This window comes from Thunnus albacares, chromosome 15 (assembly GCF_914725855.1).
Source record: "Thunnus albacares chromosome 15, fThuAlb1.1, whole genome shotgun sequence".
NCBI classification, from domain to species: domain Eukaryota; kingdom Metazoa; phylum Chordata; class Actinopteri; order Scombriformes; family Scombridae; genus Thunnus; species Thunnus albacares.
The window spans coordinates 13,329,667-13,353,082 of NC_058120.1; the positions used below are offsets into that span (position 1 = coordinate 13,329,667).

Here is a 23,416-nt window from a genome sequence, read left to right on the forward strand (position 1 = left end):
TTTTACATATGAATGTTAAATAACATGTTAGGGCCAACAATACCACTTTCCCATCAGCTCTTGCTTTATCACCAGCAGCTATAAACTCTACAAACTATTTTGAAAGGCAGAATTTTCAATCATTTGTGAGCTCTCCAGTAACAACAGAATAGTAACAAAGTGTTTTCATGGGGTCAACTATCGGATCTAGATCACTCTACTATATTATATATTCTTTACAGCCTCTTCAGTCCCAAAACTGTACACGGTGCACATTTCCACTGCGTTCCTCTCCATGCTACAGCATCATCTGTCCAGAGGATACTGGAGCAGTGCCTGTTGAATTCCATATGAAGTACTCTTTGGATTGAAGTTCTCGGGCTGAGGATAGGACAGAAAAAATGCTTTCAGTTTCAGCACATGTTTATGCATCCAACATTGCTACAAAGAATATTGTGAACTCACATGTTACAATCCGTGGTTTGGCAGAGGAATAAACCTGCACTGAATGCTGGTCCACACAACATCCGGATAGCGTCATGTCAGGCACTTTAAAATACAACTGTGAATATAATGTTGGAATTGTTAATCACTTTACAATTTTTTCCCAAAAGTTTGATGGCCAAGAGTGTGTAGTGCTTTACGAAACAACTGTGCTGTATTGATTGTAACTGGATAATGATTATCGCCACTTATATTGACTTACTTTAATATAGGCTGTGAGCTCTGTGCAGAGGGGGTCAGTAGGTCCTGGTGTTGGCCCTGAAAAGCTGATCCTGCCTTCCATCGTGACCTCGCGACATTTAGGGAACTTTTGTCCTGAATATCAAGTGAAGTGAAAAGTAGTCATTGTTTTTTTTTTCAGATACTGAGCTGCAGTAAAAATTATTCTTTACAGTGAAGCTGTGTTTCATTTAATGGTTCCAGTTCGGCCCAACTCTACTCGACTCTACACACTGCAGATAGTACCCCCTCAATAGGGGTGCCGTTTGCAGGGATGACTGTCACAGATTGATCAGACACACACAGTATGGCTGCTTCAACTTGCATACTACTTCATTCATAAAACAAGGAAGTGCTTTAGTATTGATTTAGGACCAGTTTAGGATGAGAGAAGGACATTTCTCTTTGTTTGATAATGTTAAAAGTAAAATGGGGCTTTGTTGTTGGCTTCCTGACTCATTTTAAAGGAGATGAGAGAAAAAGAGACATAGTAGGAGTGAAAGAAAGAGAGAGACAACACAGCAGTGATCGAGGAGAGGGAGCAGCGGTAGAGAGAACAAAGCAGTGAATGAGAGAGATAAAACATAACTTTCTGATAGTTTAATGGCGGTTACGTTCTAAAGCACAAACAAATAACTTACTTAATTTACTGTGGAAACATAGGCTCTTTTACTGCTTTTCCACTGTAGGACGTCCCGTGTCAAGCAAGTGATGATTCTAGGGACGATTCTCTGACCAATCAGTGGTCTGCAGTGTTTTCACATCACCTATTAGTCCTGACTCAACTTGCTTGGAACCTCGACGGAGTTGATACCAAAAAAAGTACTGGGTACCAGGTACTATCTACAACTTTTGTCTGATGGAAAACCATAAAAGGTGAGTAGAGTCGAGTCGAGTTGAGCTGTAACATGCAGTGGAAAAGCAGCTTAAGTCTCTGGAGTACAAAGCTTACCGAGGACCCAAACCAGCAGGTTCTTCTCCTTTGAAACATCCAGTTGTCCGGAGCTCACCTTCATATCCACAACACCCATCTGATCCCTGCACACACAAAAAAAAGAGTCCACAAGCAAGTTTGTTAGTGCAAACTTGAACTGAAATAATTTATATCAAATTCTTTTGAAAGCTTTCATTGGTTCGGCCACTTTAATTGGTGTTCCAAAAAGATTTATCAACACAGAGGCAAGTGATGAAAGCAGATTTGACACAGGAGAACTGTTTATCTATATTGGATCATTATTAAAATGAGAGAATTTTATCATCTCTGCTCCACAAGAACACCCACAGGGACAATGAACTGTCAATGTATTTCATGTGGGAACCTCACAGCAGAACAGTCTGCTGATAAAAAAATATGTTAAAGGGTTTTTAAAACAACATTTATGGGACATTTGTGCAAATTGTGTGAGAGGAGTGTTTTACCACACAGTTGCGCATGATGAGTAAAGTTTGAGATTTGGAGGATAGATTATTACTTGGCTGTCAGAGGCCTCATTTATTCAGATTAATGAGTTATTCTGTGTTCTGTCATGAGACCAGCGCAGATACTCTGCAAAAAGGAGTGCCTATTGCTTTTTTCCAACTAAAGATACAGGAAGGATCTGTTTCATATTACAAAAGTCCAATGCAAGAGACCAAAAAACATTTATTTTTAGAATACTGTGCTACTCTAATAACTGGTGCTTTTAATGTCACTGTTCAATAATTTAAAACCTTTTTTTAAAACAGTTATCTTACACATACCTTTACTTGATTGCTGCTAGAATACGTTTTGGCAAGACTAGGACACTGTAGCCAACTTGACAATTTGCATGTATTTAGTTTTGGTCATAATGAGACAGATTTCTCAATGTTGTGAACACTTAAACTGTTTATGTCATCTTGTGCTCTTTACCTGTTAAAGAAGGGCAGGCGTGCTTCACAGTACTCAAAGCTATTCTTTACACTCTCATGAAGTTTGAGAGTTACTGACACACGCAGCTGGTTTGCTTCTTCCTTCAGTTGATATGACCCAAGGATGGGGGGAACAGGGACCTGATGAAGGAGTAATATTTCAACAGGAATCGCTGGAGATATTCAGACTAATGTGTGGGTATGTTAGTATGTGTTGTATATTTTTACCTGAGATGTATAGCTGCATAGTCTGAAAGGCTCCAGGGGAGGAGAGAAGGGGAACTTGTATGGCCCAGAGAAAGCTGAGCCATCACAGTTATCAACGCTGCTGGCAGTCAGGATACTGGAATCCAGTGAGGTGACACAGGGATGGACCAGGATGTCCTGCAGTGGAGAACCATTTGGTGGCAGAGTGAGGGTCACTGTCACATTTGGGAGCACCCCCTCCACTTCACACTGTTGACAGAAGGACAAACATAGTAAGTAGAACAAAAGACAAAGAATTATTACTCTTTCTTTACTTTAAACTGCACTTACTTTGCATGTCACAGTGCCGTAGACATCCCACAGGTCCTGTCTACTCCGGTTACCATACTGCATGGAACGTACTGTCTCTATCAGCACTACGTTCACCACAGCCCGACCCCGGTGTAGCCCAGTCTTCCACGCTGGCTGCTTCTGGTTCCCAGCAGGCGTGGGTGCTGTGGATGTAGCTGGTGGCCCCAGTAGTGGCACATCCAATGGTGTGCCAAGTGGACAAACCTGCAGGAGCACAGAGGGCAGCATTGCCAGGCGAGAGGCCAGCCCCTCACTATCAGGCTTACTCGCAGAGCCGAGTAGAAAAGTCTGTAGGCCTGCCAGGAGCGTGAGGCCCTGGGAGACCGACAACAGGCTGGCCAGAGGTGGCCGTGGCTCAGCAGGGGCATCCACTAAAGGCAGGCAAGCTAGGATAAGAGGCCCTTGAGAGATGGCCAACACTGGCCAAAGTGCTCCCTTTCCAGGACCATCCACACGCAGCTCCAGGGCTGGTGACCGCTGACGGTGGAGGCAATCATCTCTGAGTGCTACATATGACTTGTGTGAGTCTGACAGCCCCAGCTCAGTGAGCAGGAGCTGCAGCACAGTGCTTTCTTCTGGGACTGCTACATATGAGGAACCTGCCAGGCTCTTTGCACGGTGCTCCACAGTAGAAAACCTCCTGTTGGGGGGAGACACAAGACATTAGTAAACACAGTGTGCTCAAAGCAATGTGCCAGCAGATGTTTCATGATATAATAACGCTGCTGCAGTCATCTACACTTACATAAACGGGAAGTGTATTTATGAAAACAATTACAAGTCGGTTACAAACCTCGAAAAGCGTATTGACACATTTTCTCCCTTCTCCTGAGAAATAATCCACACAGCACGCACACTCATTTGTCCAGGCGCACTTCAGTCTCTCAATTTACAGAAAATTCTCTGACTTACAACATATTAACATTTTGACATGCATTTGTTTCACTAACGCAGCGGCTGAGCTTCCTGCTACTGTTTCATGTGACAACAGCCGCCGATCAGCCGACACACGCGCATGCGCACTTGCAAACAACTATCTCCACCCTTCTTTCCCATACAGGAAGCTGGGCTGCTAACCAGCTAGCTGTCAACAAAGGGGCTTAACTGCTTGAAATCTAGCAAATCCATGTGGGAGTCGGCGGTTTTGCCGACTCTGAGCTCCATCGTGTAAACTGCATCTCACTACTCCGCCAGCTGAATGTTGAACATGGCGACAACTGCTCAGCTGTTCGAGGTAAAATGACTCGATGATAGCTGTCAGGCTAGCTAGGCGGCTAACTATCATTAACGGTCCTGTTCTTGCTTAATTGATCATCTGTGTGTAATTGTTAATCAGCAATGGCTCAAACAGCTGGGAATATGCTTGCTTCATGTTACTAGCTACAATTAGAGGTGGACTTGTGTACTTTATCTGAGTCATTCGGGGGAAACGTCAATGTTATTGAATGTTAATGTGCAGTAACGTCAACACAAGTACAGCATAGCGTCAACATACTAAGTCTGTTCTTGTATCTTAACGGTATTTATTTATTAGCTGGTGTTTTGCTGATGTGTGTGGTGATCTTCACTACTCTCACTACTTGCTCTAACGTTACCCACAGGAGCCCTTTGACGCAGATGAGTACATTGAAAGGTTGGCATGGAGGACTCCTGGAGGAGGCTCCAAAGGAGGAGCTGAAGCATTTGACCCTAAACGGTACTGTATGAGCTTGTCATTCACATTTACAGTACACACACATCTTCCTCCCCCTTATCCTTAGGGTTAGAATAGATATTATCATAAACTGACGAACCAAAGAAATCCAGTAGAGTCCAGAGCTCCGGGTTTTAACCTTAACTTCGATGACAAAATGTAACACTACCAGTGGGTCACTTAGCTCCTGAATGCATTTTTGCAGTCTTATAGACATATAAAAAAAGAGTAAGATTTTTCACACCATGAAAATTGACAACAAACACATTATACTGTTTAAAATATTCTCATATTAACTGAACTTTAACTTCTGGTATGGGAATCACTTTTTGACAATGAAAAGTTTGGTTCTGATACACATGGTATATTTTCCACACAAATATTACTTTTTATATGTGCAATGCAGCTTTTAAACTCACATTCAGTGTGAATGTAACTCAATTGTTCAGCTGTATAACAATGCAACCTCTTCGCTAATTCAATCGAATTCAATCTTGTTTAATTGCCCGTTCCACAATTCACCCCTCATGTTTTTAAGATTTTTTTTTCTCTATTTAATCAAGATATTCTAGTAAGCCAGAAAAATGTCAGCCTTTATGTTCCCAACATTGCATTGTCTTTTCTCTTACTGCAGCTGTTGTTGTATACTTTGTGGGAACTGCCGATATGGTCAAGAGCAAGGATGCCCTCTTTCAAATCAGCTTTGGCTTCAGAAACGAAACATTTTAAATTTATTAGACATTTTTGAAGATACATTATCTATACATTTATCTACAACTGTCAATATATCTTGCTGAATACTGTTCGAGTTAAATAAAGTTGTGCATGTACCAAACTTCATCTCACTCTCATGCGGTTATTGAGGTGTTTTCTGATGGTTTGGTTGGAGGGTATAAGTATATAACTCATCATGGCATTTTCAGTGTTTGTAGCTATGTTTACACTTGGGGACCAAGTTATTTCTCGTAAGCAAAAATGCCATAACAGTTTAACTATACTGTAGATCCATCCTGCCTTATCTACTTCCTCCACAAAACTGTTGCCACCACCTCCTCGGAAGCTCTTAGTGAGGAGTCGGAGACAACATATCTTTGGAGGCCACCATACTGTGAGTCACCAGCCAGGGAATGAGTGTCTATTGGGAAGGGCTGGGAGATGTCTTTAAGCTCTAGCCAGTGCTGAGGGAATTAGTCAAGAGATTATACACTCATCATTTTGGGATGTTTCCTACTCTATGAAATGTGCTGCTGACTTAGAACATTTGCTCTGCAGTCCTGATGGCACTTAAAATGCAGCTGACGAAGCTGCTAGTTTTCAGAGCTTCTTAAGTCTGGGGACCCAGGAATTAAGCATCCGGCACTATTCTGTTACTATTAACTACTGTATAACTGTGAGGTCAGTGGGACACATTTAACCTTGTGGTACCTAATTACTCCAGCTATTTTTTGCGTGTTTTACCTGTTGTATGTTGCGGATTGTTGTTATTTAGATCAGTATGTGAAGTTCTGCATCTACATACCTTCTTTCTGCTGTGATAGGTTGTTGGAAGAGTTTGAGAACCACATAGAGGAACTGAAGCAACTAGATGAGAAGATCCAGCGGCGGGTGGAGAAACTTGAACATCAGTGTCATCGTGAGGCCAAGGAATTTGCCCACAAAGTGCAGGACTTGCAGAGGAGCAACCAGGTGTGTTGTATGGTCAAATTTACCCAAAGACACCCACTTGAATGTCTTTGAGCTTTCAAAGATGATTTATTCGTCACATTACATGAATTCTTCACATCCCCTCTGTTCTTTATCAATTCAGGTGGCCTTTCAGCATTTCCAGGAGCTTGATGAGCATATCAGCTACGTGGCAACCAAGGTTTGTCACCTTGGCGACCAGCTGGAGGGGGTGAACACACCTCGGCAGAGGGCGGTGGAAGCTCAGCGTCTGATGACCTACTTCAATGAGTTCTTGGATGGAGATCTACGCAGTGATGTCTTCAATAACCCAGACAAGGTGAGCATGCTGCACATGTTCCCTCCATTCACTTCAGTGGAGAGGTGTGTGTGTGTTTGTGTGTGTGTGTGTGAGACCATTGACAAGGACCCCAGCTGTGATATTGCTGGAGGTGAGAATGAACAGGATTATGAGGTAAACCATCCATATTAATTTGTCAAGTTTATCCCTTTAGTTGGATCCCTCGGCTAATTTGGATTAATAAACTGTCATTTGCTGTCTCACAATAGCTGGCTGATTGACTAGCATGGATGTCAACATGCTCATGTCAACTCTAATTGCATTTACAGTATGTTGTCTGGGAGGGAGAATTTGGTTGGTCCTCAGCTTTGTGTGGCATTACAACAGGAAAGAGCTTGTGGCGTGATGGTACATGTAAGGGAGGTGATAACACGCAGGCGAGTAGATGAAAAGCCCATTTGACTTAGTTCCCTGCCTACAAAGAGGCCATGATGATGTTAGACAAGTGACCCCTGAAAGTTTGATTTTGCAGTTTTGTAAGTACAGTAACAGATTGGGATGCTTTAGATTAATTCCTGTTAGTAGGAACATCATTAGTGGATGCAGAGCAGTGAGTCTCGGGGTCAATCCCAGAGACGGGAGCTGGAGATGGAGCTAGTTTTTCCGGAGAGGCATGCAGAAATATATGGCCAGATTCCCTTTCCTGAGCATACCTCCAGATGAGGGGGAAAGAGGAAAGCTGCAAGTGAATAGCTGAAGGGGGATGGCTTTGCTAATCCTTCTGAAAGGGAGGGCTGGGCCGCCAGCGTGGAGACAAGTGCTGCTAAACCCTGACTGCAGGGAGACGGCTACATTACTTACATGGGATTTAGCTAATCTTAGCTGGGGGACAGATACTTAGAAAACCTTCGCCGAGCAGAAAGGCTGGATCCTCCTCACGGGAGCAGAGTAATGATGTTAGCTGAGGCAGGCATCTGCGGGAACAGAGGAGTTGCGGACGGCGGGCCTTTCGTAGGTCTGGGTTTTTTTTTTTTTTCAGCCAGCGTGTATGTCAGGAGGGGCGGGGGGGGTGGGAGGGGGGTTCTCGACAGGGCCCCCTTTTTTTAGACAGATATCCCTGGCCGGACAGATTATTGAAGGCGATTTAGACTCCTGTGGGATTACAGCCCATTCAGAAAAGGCATGCCAATAAAGAGTTGGATGTGCTGCTAAGTCAGGACTGCTGCCGATGCCCAGGTGAGCACAGCCTGTCTGTTATCAGCTCCCTGTTCAACACGGGGAGGTGGAGGAGGGCTGCTTTAAGGTGATGATCCCCCAAGTGGAGACACTGCCGGTGGCCTGCCCACTTTTCTGTCTGGATGTCCACCTCTCATGGTCCTGTCGTGCTCTCTCTTTTTCCCTCTCTTGACATCTCTCTCTCTCTCTCACACACACACACTTTCTCTCTCTCCTTCAGATTAAGGAGGCTGCTGATATCATTCAGAAGCTGCATCTCATTGCCCAGGAGCTGCCATTTGACAGGTAAGTCAGGCATCCTGGAGGCAGCTTTAGACAAGAGCACTGACAAACAAGGGGAAGGTAGTGTATTAGTGATGTAGACTATTCCTCACAGTGTAAGCCCATCGAAGAACATATAAAGTATTTGAAGTCTGTATATTACAAGGTTTCAAGAAATAAAACACATTAACTTTTAGAATTTAAAGTGGCATATCATTAGTCGTTGTCTCCTCGATGGTTAATTATGTTTTTCTCTGACAGATTTGCAGATGTCAAAGCAAAAATTGCAAGTAAGTTTGTGACGAAACTCATCACCTATGATAATCTGTACTAGATACAGTAATCCCCAATACAAATACAATAACATTTAGCTACAAACGATAATATTTTGTGTGTTTTTGTTTGTGTTTGCAGGTAAGTACCATGACCTGGAGCGGCAGTTAATCCAGGAGTTCACTGCTGCCCAGCGCAGGGGTGAGATTGGACGTATGCGGGAGGTGGCAGCAGTTCTGTTACATTTCAAGGTGATGGAAAGTAGTCATGTTTGATGTCTACATTTAACCTAATCTTTTGTTTATATACAGTTATGTTATAATTAGGATTGCCACTCAATTCATACATGATGTAATAACATAGAAGTTCAGTATCAGTGAAGTTTTCTTCTGTCTTTAAATGCTGGATTAAATCTGCTCTTTGAATAAATGTTTGCAGAAAAGTAACACCTCTGTCTGTTTGTAATAGGGCTATGCACACTGTGTGGACGTCTATATCAAGCAGTGTCAGGAAGTAAGTGTATTAAGTTTCTTTTATACTTAATGTTACACTTTTTTATAAGACTATATCACCTTTAGATTCTGGATTAACCCTTCGTTGGTCTTCCTAGGGGGCCTACCTGAGGAATGACGTGTTTGAGGACACGGCAGTCCTCTGTCAGAGGGTCAACAAACAAGTGGGCGAAGTCTTCAGCAGCCCAGAGACTGTCATGGCCAAACTCATCCAGAACATCTTTGAAAACAAATTACAGGTATTTCTACTGTTTCCCATTTGTTTAGGCTTATCAAGACCGGCCTCAGCTGTCATGTTATATTTGATTGACTTTATGTCTGCAGGCACATGTAAGGGAAAAACTGGATGAGACCCGACACTCTGATGTGGAACAGTACCTCAAGAACCTCTATGACCTTTACACTAGGTAATTAGCTTGTTCACTTTTGATTGACTTTCTGTATACACAGTACCCTTCACCCTTACATTTTGTGTGTATTGTGACTTCTCTAGGACCACAGCGTTGGCCACCAAGCTGACAGAGTTCAACCTGGGCTCAGACAAGCACACCTTCCTGTCCAAGCTGATAAAGAGCATCTTCTCCTCCTACCTGGAGAGTTACATTGACATGGAGAGGGAATACCTTCGCACTCGAGGCGCTATGATTCTACAGCGCTACTATGATTCCAAGAACCACCAGAAACGTCCAATTGGCACTGGCAGGTCAGATTGTAGTTCTCCTACTGTTTTGATTATTTGAACATGTTATGCACAAAGATAAAATGTAGTACAAACAATCGTTATTTATGTCTTTCTACAGTATCCAAGAGCTGAAGGAGCGGATCCGACAGCGCACCAACCTTCCCCTGGGCCCCATCATTGACACCCATGGGGAGACCTTTCTGTCCCCTGAGCTGGTTGTCAACCTGCTGCAGGAGACACGTCATGCCTTTGAGAGATGCCACAGGGTGAGCCTTTTGTTCTTTCTATAGACTGGAGGGGCGTGTGGTAATGACAGCTACAAATAGAAAGAACTAATTTTCGTTTTGTTGTGAGAGAAAACTCCTGCTGGGTTAAATGAGTTAAACATGTTGCCTGTCTTTTTGTTTGGGGTGACTCAGCTTTCAGATCCTTCTGACCTGCCCAAGAATGCCTTCTCAATCTTCCTGCTGCTGGTTGAACATCTGTGTGTGGAGCACATTGACTATGCTTTGGAGATTGGCCTTTCAGGTATATTCAACTCAGCTCATTGTAACCACAACTTCTCTTTCCTGTGTTGAGCTGACCTCGGAGACTTACTTTGTCCTCACTGTCTGATGCTTGTTGCTGTGAATGAGAATCTGTTTTATATTTTGTGTTTATGTGGTTTCGATCCATGAAGAGCGGGTGGCAGCAGTTTTCCTCCATGTGTGAACATGTTGATTTATCTTTTCATCTATCTTTTAGTTTATGGTCTGGACTTTTTCTCTCCCTCTTTGATCTACAGCAATTCCCTCATCAGATGCCAAGAATGCCAACCTGTACTTCCTGGATGTGGTTCAACAGGCAAACTCTATCTTTCACTTGTTTGACAAGCAGTTCAATGACCAACTCATGCCTCTTATAAGGTCAGTTAAAGGTCAAAATCCTCCATATTCCACGATATTCAGTTATTAAATAGCTTCATTTTCAGATCAAAAGGAGACCTCTGAATTTACTGTTTTAAAATCTGTGTCTCCAGCTCATCCCCAAAGTTAGCAGAGTGCTTGCACAAGAAGAAAGAGGTGATTGAACAGATGGAAGTGAAACTGGACACAGGAATCGACAGGTTAGTATGTTTATAACTAACAAGCTACTCTTACATATGATGTGTTTTATCATTTATACTATGTGCAAACAAAACGACATAATGGAACAATAAATGTTCATTAATGAGTCATGACTCATTCATTCTCTAATTCATGTCTTTTCTGTTACACTCAGAACACTAAACTGCATGGTGGGGCAAATGAAGCACATCTTGGCAACAGAGCAGAAGAAGACTGATTTCAGGCCTGAGGACGAGAACAACGTCATGATCCAGTACACTACAGTAAGAGATTCAGCCTCTGCCGCTGAGCTCACATGCAAAACAAACAAATCTGCAGAGTCAACTGGCAAATAACTTGCTTGTTCTTTGACTAAAGTTGGCTTTTAGTTTTTGTTTGTTGTTTTTATGCCTCTGCGCTGGTGACAGGCATGGCCAGAGGAACTATGTTTTTGGGTTGTCTGTCCGTCCCATTCTTTATCTCAGGAACACATTGAGGTAATTTCTTCAAATTTGGCACAAACGTCCACTTGGACTCAAGGATGAACTGATTAGATTTTGGTGGTCAAAGGTCAAGGTCACTGTGACCTCACAAAACACGTTTTTGGCCATAAATCAAGAATTCATACGCTAATTATGACAAAGTTTCACACAAATGTCTTAATAGCATAAAATCATGAAGTGATGACATTTTATATCCAAAAGGTCAAAGATCAACGTCACTGTGACATCATAATGTTCTGCAAAAACACTTTTCTGGCCATCATTCATCCCCATAACTCAGGAACAAAAGGGGAGATTGTGACCATATTTCACATTTAGTCAGATACTGAATTGGTGACACTAATCTTGGGTGCCCACTTTGAAACTGTGCTGACTGTATTGATCATCTGTGCTTCTGGGTTGAAAATGTGTGTGAAGCATCCACATTTTAGAATTTGTAGCTTCTTTGCAGCAATGTCTGTCTACTGTCATTTCCACAATTTTGTGTTCTATCAGAATCAGCTTTATTGGCCAAATATGTGAACACATACAAAGAAAATACAATTAATACCTTTTTATTAAATTTCTTCAAAGTCTTCACTACAAATATTATGAGTCTGGAAAGACACGGATGTAAACTGCAACTTGACTGGTTGGCGGACGCATGCAACCACAAAGCGGTATCTCTTGTTAATCTAATTTCCCTGTGTTTCCCCCCGTCTGGCAGGCTTGCTCCAAGGTTTGTGCCTACGTCAGTCGGCAGGTGGAGCATGTTCGGAAGTCCATGGATGGGAAAAATGTGGATACAGTGCTGACTGAGTTGGGCGTTCGTTTCCACCGACTCATCCACGAGCACCTACAGCAGTACAGCTACAGCTCAATGGGAGGCATGCTGGCCATCTGCGACGTGGCTGAATACCGACGATGCGCCAAGGACTTCAGGGTGAGCGGGGGGCATAGGTCCAGGATACACTGGTCACAGGGCAAAACATGGCTCTGCCTACAAAGGCTCTGCCTGTGATTTTATTAAATAAACTGGTCAGCTGAATGCTCTAATCCTTGCATACTTGAAGGGCTGCACCTAAGTATTTATTTTCATAATTTTTTTTTTTTAATTAAATGTTTAGTGTATAAAACGTTAGAAAATAAGGACATACACGTATCCCAGAGCCTTAGGTTTCATCATCCTATTTTATCACAACAGCTTTTAAAAGACCTAAAGGGAATTAGTTTATAATGATATGATATGTGAGAAAAGCTGTAAATTCTCATATTGGAGAAGCTGGAAGTTAGATTTTTTTTTACATATTTATTTGATATGTGATACATTTTCTGTTGATCGACCAATCAATGAATCAACTAATACTTTAAGCAATACATAAAAGTGTGAATGGACTCATAAAAGAGATGAGGGTAGTTTTTTTTTTTTTTTGTGGATGTTAGATATAACGGTGCATTTAAAAGCAATACAAGTTTTCCTTAGAAATCTGCGATTTATCATGTGGAGCGTTTGTCATAAGAGGCTTATATGCAGGGAATAAATGTGTTACTTTACAAGGTGTAAATGTTTTTGTGCCTCTGTCCTCCAGGTCCCTCTCGTGCTGCAGCTCTTCGACACACTCCACGCCCTCTGTAACCTCCTGGTCGTTGCCCCTGACAACCTGAAGCAGGTTTGTTCAGGTGAGCAGCTCACCAATCTGGACCGGAACCTCCTGCATGCCTTCGTCCAGCTCAGAGTGGACTACCGTTCAGCCAGATTGGGCCGACACTTCAGTTAATGACTGATTCAATACCTGGCTGCCCTCCGTCCAGTAACGCAGTTCCCCCCCCTTCCCCTCTCCCTCCCATGCCCATGCTTTCATAAGATGATGCACCTTGGAGATGGCCACCCCTGCTTCATTCAGAGAATGTGTCTGTCTGTTCCCAGCATACAGACTTTCCAGGGTTGCTTTGTACATCATGGACATAAAGGCCACTGCTCTTTGAATGTGGGAAATGTGCAGTTTACCTTCTTTTTTTTCTTCATGTTGATTTCTCCAAGCTGAAGAAGTTTAAATGTGTATTGACTTAAGATTTAATTTGTTTTTAAATACTAATCTATCACCAGTATACATGGCTAAGATTTCAGACATAAGTAAATGGACAACATTGATTTCTGTGCTTATGTAAGGAAAAGAAAAACTTTTTTTGATTGTGCCAAATATATATACATTCTGTGGCTGCACAGGAATATACCCTAAAGCTGCTGTAAAGGGAGATTGTCAACAATCACACTGTAAAGTTAGACATCAGGCCTGCAGTAGCACTGTATTGGGAACAGCTATCCCTTTGTAATGAACTGTAGAGGACTCAACAGAGACAGCCCGACCAAGCATGAGATAGAGCTCTGTCTGGATAAGAGAGACACATGACCACCTCTCTAACCTTTGACCTCTGACCACAAAGTAGAGGTCAAGAGGCCATCGCAGAGAAGTGTGATCTGAACTATAAACAGGTCTGAGAACCTCTCTGGAGATTTGGGTGGTCCCTCTTAGGCTCAGATGATTGGTGTAATGGGTCAGTGAATATGTGTCACTGTAATTGCACAGATCAACACTTGCTCATCCAGCGACACACACAGTCCAAAGACATTGTTGGCTGGATCTGCTGTGTTTCTGGGTCAGGGGACATTGAAATGTTGACCTCTGCTGATTAAGGAAACAAACTAGCGGGGACTTCTTCACACAGGGCTTATTGGAAGTTCACAGTCACTGTCTTCTCCTCTTAAGACAAAAGACGGATCTTGTTCCCGATGCCTGAAAATGTCTGCTACGCAAAGCTGCTCCCACTGTACTGCTGTTGTGACTCATTAAAAAGATGTTGCATTTTATCATTGTCCCTCCTATGAATATCCTTTAGCTGTGAATCAAAAGTTAGGCCAGCTCTCTCTGTGAATGTCACTTTCAAAGTGAGATGAAACAGTCTTCCTTTCTATAGAAGTCATCAAGTATTCATGGGAATTCTTGCCACCAGAGTAAAGTTCTTTCTTAGACTTCAGGAAGTGAGCAGAGCCAGAGGGGATTAGATATCTAGGAGTTGATGAATTGTGTGCAGTAGTCATGGACTGGGGAGAGCCGGGGAGATAGAGACGCCTGAGAGCTCAGTTCCAGCTCCGGCTGGTTAGTGTTGTGTAGAAGGTACACACAGTGCTGTGCAAGTTCAAACAACATAATTAATTAGGCTAATATTAATATTATCAATGCCACATAAATTCAATTCTCTCAGCCCTAATCACAACTGGATAGCTTGTAAAAATTATTTTGTTAGGCCCTGATGCAAACAGTGGGTCTTTTCCAAACATTTGAAAACTATTTGTTTTTGCGGCGATTAATGTGCGCGGCGCAGGAAGGGGTTGGGGGGGGGCGAAGCCGGGCCAGGGACGATAACTGGTGTGGAGACGAAGGCAGAGGCACAGCCTGGCCCCAGGGACTCCCAGTGCACGCACATGGAAGAGGGGGAGGGATGTGTTTTTTGGGGTGGGTGTTTGAGCAGGTGGAGGGGATTAGTAATACTGTCAACACTGGAGAGCTGGATAAGACTGTCCCCTCTTACTCGTCAGTTTGAGCAGCTCTTGCATACACATTCAGACACATAAAGACGCCAATACGTACAAACACAGGGGCGTAAGGACAGAAGAAGGAAACTTGTCGGTGGTTGAACTGACCACTGTTGTTCATGTTACACCTTGACACTACTGTACTCCTTGTTGAGGCTGTTTCCTGCTGCAGTTTCCTGCTGCAGTTTCCTGCTGCATGCCTTTCCAACACTCAACATCTGCAACATGTTCCCTGCAGCTATTTAGATGACAAGAAACCTTCCTAGTAACATTTACACCACTGTGATGAGCCCTGAAGTAGAACCTGTACACTGACCTTGCCGTGCAACACCCTTTGACCTTTACAACGCCTTTTTTCAACCCAGAGAAAAAGGAACATAAGCCTGAAATTTCATTCAGGTCAATTTATGAAGTTGAACATTGGATAGTTCCATTAAACTAAGTTTATCATATTAAGTACCAATCATTATATTTAATTGGACCTTCTCATGCACATATGCATCCATCTTTAGTCAAGGAACAACAGCAAACAACATCCATATTCAAGTTAAGCTTCAAATGTCTAAATTCTACTGTTGAATCCTCTCTGCCACTGACCACAGATGCCCTCATTTGTTTACCCTCCTTCATGTGTCTCCTCTGCCAAATCATCAACCATACTTTTCCTGTTTGTCCACTCTTTCTGCACACCCGACTAGTCCTCCAACATCCCATAAATCCTCGCTTTCGGCACATTGCTACCCCAACTAGGCCGGCCCTCCCTCTGCCTCCTGGAGCACTGACAATAAAGCATTACAGCAGTCAATCCATGTCAACAACAGCTTTGCTTAATTCCTGCTAAACACGTTTAAACTAAATCTTCACCTAATGATGCATAATGATTTGCTCTTTAGTGTGCCGGCGGCTCGTATCAATTTTGGTGGTTTATTTTTCCCGCGATCGGGAAGATGACTCAGGTGGTCTAGCCGTAGCAGTCACTTAGGACGGTATTAAGGATCTCCCTGTTGAAATTAGTCAGGTAATTGTCACCAAACACACTGCAGAATGCATTTCACTCGTGCAGGATTTCACATGCAGGTAAATGTCCTTGGCTCTTATTTTTCAAACATAACAAAGTTCATCAGAGTCAAATGTTTAATTAGTGATCAGTTCAGTGATCACTGAAAATATTGAGCCGTAGAGTTGAGAATGGTTTATAAACCGAAAGCAGGACTGGATATCCATAGAAAATGGTTATTTTCTATTCTTCAGGATTTCTGTGACAGACTTAATGGAAATGGTGGGGTGATGGGGCACACAGCCAGGCTCTCTGATGAGATGCAGATGTTGCCCTGGCCTTGACCTCCTGCCCATGTGATGCCGGGGCCAAAATGGCACAGGTGCTGCACCACCTTCAGTCTTGGGCAGCCAGGAGCTGCACTGTGCAGGATGTGAACGATGCCAACTCTCCTCCTTTGCTCACTTTTCTCATTACGAAGGTCTCGTCTGATGGGGCTTAATGAAACTCTCCCTTGATTCTTGCAATCATACACCACCGTCCTTTTGATGATGCTAAACTAGTGCGCTGTCCCTTATTTTCCTCCACCCTCCCCTGTGCCTTCTCTCCTATAAAAACACTATTAATTCTCTGCCGTAGTGGAGTGTTTTCCAGTGCTATTTCCTGGCCCAGTGCCTGTGCCTTGCTCTCTCTTGGCTGGGTTTGTCTGGTTGACTGCTCCACAGGAACAGACTGGCACTCTAGCTGAGAGTCCAGGGTCTATTAAGTATATTTCATAAGATATAATTATACTTAGCTAAAATTGTGCTTTATTGTTGTAGATGTAACAGTAGTTTAATTAAAAGTCTAAAATGCACTCTTGTGATTACATGCATGCATGCGTAAATAGATACAACATACACCACTGACTGGCAAATTGGCACATCCATAGTACAAGTACATAAAAACATACAGTACATAAACACTACATATTAAAATCACACAGTGAGAGTATAAAGAACAAATTGATTCTGATGGTTAAGGGACTTCAGTGCTAAACACATTCACTCACAGGGCAAACAAACATCTGTTACGTTTGTAAGGCCTATGGCCCTCCTAACCCACTGATGTTGAACCAAGCCTGTGTACACGCCAGAGAAACAAATGAGGTCTCTCTCTCCTCCACTGAAGATGAAACACTGCATCACCAAAGCATGTGCATTTGTCTAATCAAGCTTTTGCCTGCGGCTACATTGAATGTAAATGAATAGGCTTGTGTGTGCCAGCCTCTATTTCTGCTCAGACTGGCTGCGTTTGATGATGAAATGGTGCAGTGAACATCAGGCAGAAGGGGGCACTAGTGCTCCAGTGTTGCTCACCTCCCCTGTGGAGCCCTCTCTTCCTCAGAGCTCCTCACAATGGGGATCTGCCTGAGGGGGGAAATGTTGCTTTTTTAGGTCTGTGAGCCCATATCCCTTAATCCCCAGCCATGATTGACAATCATGATTTAGGGTATATGGTGTCCCATTCTAATCCACGAGCAATGATTTCATTTGCATACCTTCCGTACGTGGCCTCATTTTGGAGGAAACGGCTGCCTTTGTAAGTGATACAGAGAGAGGGAGAAAGCTGAAGAGAGTGAGTGCAAGATAGAGAATGAGGAGGAGAAAGAGAATGGATGGGGGAATGTTTGTGTTTTTTTTCTTCTTCTTCTTCTTTTTGCCAGAAGGAAGATGATAGCAGTCTCCATGCTTAACCAAACCTTCCCATATATGCTTTTCCTCTGCAGCACTTTCCCCTGACACACACACACACACACACACACACACAATGCGTGTGCATATTCAAGCACAAACTGAAGCATATTCAGAAATGTAAAGATGTATGGAGACGCGGGAACACAGAGGAACACACAGAGATGCTCCCTCACAAGATGCAAAACTAAATTGGTATTTGCTCATTTTATAACCAAGTCAGGCTTAATTATAATCATGGGAGTTTGGGAGTTACCGTATAATCTCTAGAAGGTATTAAGAATTACCCAGAGCGCACCACAGCAAAAAAGAAACAAATACAAATACGTACAATTATTTCCCAGTCATAACACCCAAGGGAGTCTGAATCAAATAATGCTCAGTGTTTGGTATGCCCACAGAGACCATTCATCCTCGCTTTTATCTACTGAGGAAGTGGAACAGAAGTAAAACACTGGATAAAAGGTCAAAAGGGTCATGTCTCAGTGTTAGGTAGAGATGTATAAGGTGAGATTTATTTTTATCCAGATAAAATACTGAATATCTAAATATATATTTATTATGTACTTTAGAAATGTAGATAATGTATATAGCTGTATAGCTGTGATTTGAAATGATTGGAAAAAAGACAAAGAAAAAAATATGTACAACAAATTACACCAAATTTAATCTGTTTATTTATTGTATATAAAAATGCTGCAAAATGAGACTAGAATTATGACAGTACTTGTAATTTTATCTTATTTATTTTTTTATTACTGGCAAAATAAATAAAAGGCATTTACATATTTATTTTATAATGAATTATTTGATTAAAAATTAAATTGTTTCATCTCGGATTTAATTATCAAGATGCAAGGTGTGAGATAATTACTAATAACAAATATAAACACAGACAGCATAATTTAAATTCAATTTTAACTCCCGAACAAGCAGCAGGTGAGTCAGACATTTCAAACTCATGCAACGACACCAAAGGTGTATAATATTATGTATTAAATATCTAAAATATTTCAATGTGATAAAATGTGTCATGGGTTTGAATATTTCATTCAGTGTATGATATATGATATATACATATATAATGATATATACAGTCCAAATAAAACATTGGACACAGCTGATACAAGATTTATATGATTCTGTCAGACAGTGTGGAATAAGATGATTTTAATTTCAGGGGAAACAAAAATAGAAAACTAAGAGATTAAACCTTATGATTCAACAAAAATAATGTATTAAAAATACAGCCTTTTTTGTACATTTTACACACATCAATGCAAAATATTCTAATAATATGATGTGAAAAACAAATATACCTAATCTATATTTATCTGATTTGAATCCCCGAGGCGACACTACAAAGGTTATGCTTACAACAGAAGGAAGAGATAGTGAGGATCCTCTTCCCCCTAAGTAATCACCACATACTGTACCATCCATCCATCCATCCATCCTCTCTGACTGACTGAGCCTGGCCAGGTCTCTGTGACAGAGGACTCCCCTTTGGAACAATAACAGTCTGATAATCTCCTCTTATCTCCAGTGTGTTTAGTGCCTGGTTAACAGGCTGTCTACTTGATGGGTGTCTTTCCACGCCTACGCCATAGGGGAATGATCGTGTCATCATGAACCTAAAAAACAGAGTAGTACAGTGAATGAAAGCTACAGTAGAGCAAAGCAGGACTGGTGGAGAAAACAGAAGCAATGACACTGAAATTAAGCAGAGAAAAAATGAAAGAGGGCATTTATGAAAGTAATATGGAAACAAATTGGTAAAATAAACATGTGCTGAACTTCTGGAATACTTTTTTTAAAATCACATCAATCTACCATGACAATGAGGGCAGGAGTATGGACAGAGTTTCTGTGTGTCTGCTGCCCACCTGTCCTGAGTTTCCTCGCCCTCTGGCCTCACCAAGCCCACTTCTCATCCGCGATGTCAGCGTGGGAGGTGGCGTGGGATTAGGTGGCCCGAGGGTGTGAGCACTTGAGCATCGCACCCATCATCCCACCTCCATGGGCCATCCCACCCTCTCCACAATTAGCACTGTTTACCAGCCCTGGCCTAATTGATTCCCTCTCTTTATCTTTTTACCTCCTTAATTTTGTTATTAAGTGTGCGGGAGAGGCGCGAAAGCTCCTCTTTTTCCCATTTTGAGAAATTATACTCTTGTACTTGATCCAGCTAACAGGATTTTCTTAAATTACTTTATAAAAGACCATCTTTTAACTTTCTTCTTTCTCTCTCTATCCATTCATTAGCAGGTCTGCCTCAAGGCCTGCTCACATCAATTTCTTGGGTTAAAGTTACAAACTTAGGCAGCTCAGCTCGACGCTCACGGTGGTTTGCGGACGAGAGGGGGTGGCTGGGGGTGGAATGGGGACGAATTATTAATTTCTGAAGTATTAGAAAAATAAAGAGATTGAATTAAGAGTATTGGTCCTCTGTTATCCAGCATGGCTAGCCTCAGGGACTTACTATGGTGGAGGACATTATGCAAATGCTCTGCCTCTCTCTCTCTCTCTCTCTCTCTCTCTCTCTCATAGCCTGGTATCTTCCTTTCTCTCTTCCTCCCTCCCTCTTTCACCCTTTCTCTCTCTCTCTCTCTCTCTCTTACAGTCAATCTCTGCTCTCCTATAATCTCTCTGTCTCTTTAATCTTCATCAGTCAGCAGAGACAGAGACACTGTGGAGAGAGTGTCTCCTGTCGAAACAGCTCGCTATTCTCTCATTTGCCTCCTCATTCATGAAGTGTTGATTCCCAAAACCTCCAAAAGAAAAACTAAAGGTCAGGATGAGAGACCCAAGACACTCACAGTTGCTATTAATAGCTACAGTTATGAAGATGTAAACTTCCGCAATGTCCATCATTTTATGAATAGTGCATATATGGATGTCAATGACAATGGATCCATCTGTTACTATCAATACCAGCTTTACTTTCTTTAAGCGTTATGTTACTTTAAATGTTATGGCATGGTTAGAGAGGTGGGGTGGTAGGTGGTTGTGTTGAGGGATGCCATGGAGTGTGAAGAGGAGGTATTTGCTTATACATCATGACATAGAAACCAAGCTAAACAACAAAGATATGGATATCATGGACTTATATAGATGCACTTCTCACATAAATATATGTCTGCAGACCATATATATGCTATACAGTACATATATACTTACAATACACATGCACACTCTGGCACCCACACAGTCATGTACAAAACACACATCCAGTAGACACATGCATATACACATGTTTTATGGTCTGTTTTATCTATTCTCGTATTTTTTTCATCTTGAATCTGTTGTAGCAATTTGTTTGTTTAGTTGTTTTAACCTGAATTCAAAACCTTAACCAGGGACAGGAGCTGCAGTACATTTGTTTCATTTTTTCTCCATATGTAACCATGTTTATCTGTATTGTCTCTGTTAAATAAACAGACAAATAAAATAAAAGGAATAAATGCAGAGTTAACAAGCTTGAAAGGACATGGAAGAAAAAAAAAAGAAGAGTCAATATTAGAATATTACTCCTAAATGCCGCCGTTTTACACAAGTACAAAAATCTACAGATATAATCAAATCTCCATATCTCTCTATTGATATTAGGATTCTCCACAATGTAGTTAGTTAAGCCAGTAAAATATCCCAAGATACTAAATGTTTTCTTATTTAAGACAGGCAAGTGGAGACAGGTTGAAAACACTCATCATCCATGATCCATAAAAATCCAGATAGTCTAAGCTGACATGCAAAACTTTGGTCAATATTGATGTTTATTCAAGAAGCCAGGCGTTCTGTAGAAGGCTGATGAGGCCCAAGTCCAGTTAATTAAGCTTTAATGGAAGCGGGAGAAGAAGAAGAAGAAGAAGAAGAAGAAGAAAAAGAAGAAGAAGAAGAAGAAGAAAAAGAAGAAGAAGAAGAAGGGGCAGGCTGGATGATAGGAGGAGGATGGCCAAAAGGGAGGCGGAGAGGAAGAGGAGGAGAAGGAGGAGGGCAGCGAGGCATGGTGTCAGTAACAAGGCCAGTAATCTTACAGCAGGAGGGGGAGAGGCTCCCAGCAGCACCGGTGGCATCCTGCACCAGCGGCGTATTCGGCACTAGAGGCAGAACAGACAGGTTTGATGTTAGCAAATATTAGCTTTGTGCAGGACGTGGGTGTATTCTCTTTGACACGCTCATTGCATATTCAGAGACAGATGTTTCCGTGGCAGAGGCGAGGACGAAGGAGAGGAGGAGGAGGAGGAGGAGGAGGAGGGTGGCTGAATGAAAGGCCTGAGATGGCAGAGTCGCTCTCGGAGGAGCAAGTAATTGGCCCCTCGACGGTAGCGGCGACAGAGAGAGGCACACACACACACACACACACGCACACACACACACGCAGCCTTTTCCCTCGCTCATCTCCTCTGCCTCTCTTCACAGATCTGATAAAGGTAAACGTGTAGCAAATTTGTCATTTGATGAGGGAGGATTTCCACAAACAGAGCTGACATGATGAGCCTGTGATCTGCCTGTATGTAGTCAGCAGGGGCCCAGGCAGGCAGAGATCTCAATCCTCCCTCTGCCTCTTCCCCCCCTCTCGCTCTGTGCCTCTCTTCCTCGCATACTGTCATACACACACAGACACGCACACACACACTTGGCTGTGTTCACATGGAGCCTCAGTCTCAGTAATTGCTGCCTGCCATCCATATCTTTCCCCGTCCTCTGTCTCTGAGTCCCTCGCTCTGGTGCTGTCTATCTCTCCTCCTCAGAGACATCCTCCTCTTCTTTTTTCCGTTCCTCTTTTCTCCATCAAATAAAGGGCCCGGCCCTCGCCTCAGCATCACACTCAATTTCTGACTCTTTCACTTATCTCTGGGCTCCATGCCTGCAGACTGCTCAATTATCCACACTCACCTAGCTTCTTCTCGCCCATGCAAAGAAGAAAAAAAAAATTCTCAAATATTTCCAATGCCATATTGACAAGTTTAAGGGGTTAATGGTCAAGAGCTAAGTCATAGACATGAGCTAAGTGATAAAGTTGCAACACATTCAGGTGATAACAGCCCCACTGGCATAATACAGAGATTTATGAACAGGTTTTTGAGGGACTGACATCAGATGGATTCAGGAGGACTAAGTTAAATGAAGTTTGGTGGCGATGGCCCATTCAGGCTCCTCAGCCAGAAATTGACCTCCATTACCACAATCATTGTCAGTACAGTAACCCCTCTGCAGAGATTATGAACACACTCTTTCAAAGTGATCACGAGACTCTCCTCTGGCTATAAAAACACATCTCCTCATCCCACCACACCTAATTGCTCTGCACTCCTGCAATCCTCTTCTCGGATGCATACACCCCTCCCTCCCCCCCTCTCCCTCCATCCCTCTCTACTTCTTTTTCTCTCTCTTCTTTTCATATCCATCTGATCTGAGAAGGAGTCACTGGGTTTGAGCCTTTCCACTCAGAGGTAATGGTCCTGCCTCTGCCTAGTCCCATGACTCTAATCCTGGGACTCGGGACCCAAGCTACTGCTCTCCTCCATGCTGCCTGCTCAATGCCCCTCTGTCTCTCTGAACTGCCTCGGCTGATGTTAACCCTTTAGCACAATCTCTGTATGCAAATGAATTATTTAGCACCAACAGAAAGGACAGGGCCAAAGCACATTCTGCAACAAACACAGTTAAAGGCTAATTCCGGTTTAACTCGGGTCTAATTTTTCAAAGTTTTGGCCATCATCACTGATAATAAGATTATACAACTGTAAG

The 23,416-nt window shown here is 42.5% G+C and overlaps 2 protein-coding genes across 4 annotated transcripts; one reads left to right on the forward strand and one right to left on the reverse strand.

Moving 5' to 3' along the window:
- Positions 1-42: 42 nt before the first annotated feature.
- On the reverse strand, positions 43-4,161 carry ap5m1 (adaptor related protein complex 5 subunit mu 1). Its single transcript, XM_044374675.1, has 8 exons — positions 3,944-4,161; positions 3,130-3,790; positions 2,821-3,048; positions 2,594-2,733; positions 1,655-1,740; positions 686-798; positions 445-541; positions 43-360 (listed from the first exon to the last, which is right to left on the reverse strand). Exons 1-8 carry the CDS (start codon positions 4,009-4,011, stop codon positions 278-280), a joined length of 1,476 nt encoding a protein of 491 aa, XP_044230610.1. The 5' UTR covers positions 4,012-4,161; the 3' UTR covers positions 43-277.
- Positions 4,162-4,204: 43 nt separating this feature from the next.
- On the forward strand, positions 4,205-14,206 carry exoc5 (exocyst complex component 5). Of its 3 annotated transcripts, none has more exons than XM_044374672.1 (18): positions 4,205-4,384; positions 4,752-4,846; positions 6,382-6,529; positions 6,651-6,845; positions 8,263-8,327; positions 8,565-8,593; positions 8,718-8,827; positions 9,045-9,089; positions 9,187-9,327; positions 9,413-9,495; positions 9,582-9,791; positions 9,889-10,036; positions 10,190-10,298; positions 10,555-10,675; positions 10,789-10,875; positions 11,031-11,139; positions 12,065-12,280; positions 12,927-14,206. In XM_044374672.1, exons 1-18 carry the CDS (start codon positions 4,349-4,351, stop codon positions 13,113-13,115), a joined length of 2,136 nt encoding a protein of 711 aa, XP_044230607.1. In that variant the 5' UTR covers positions 4,205-4,348; the 3' UTR covers positions 13,116-14,206. The 3 variants fall into 3 exon arrangements, with proteins under 3 accessions (XP_044230607.1, XP_044230608.1, XP_044230609.1); XM_044374673.1 differs by lacking the exon at positions 4,205-4,384 and adding an exon at positions 4,543-4,648; XM_044374674.1 differs by lacking the exon at positions 4,205-4,384 and adding an exon at positions 4,558-4,669.
- The last annotated feature ends 9,210 nt before the right edge of the window (positions 14,207-23,416 follow it).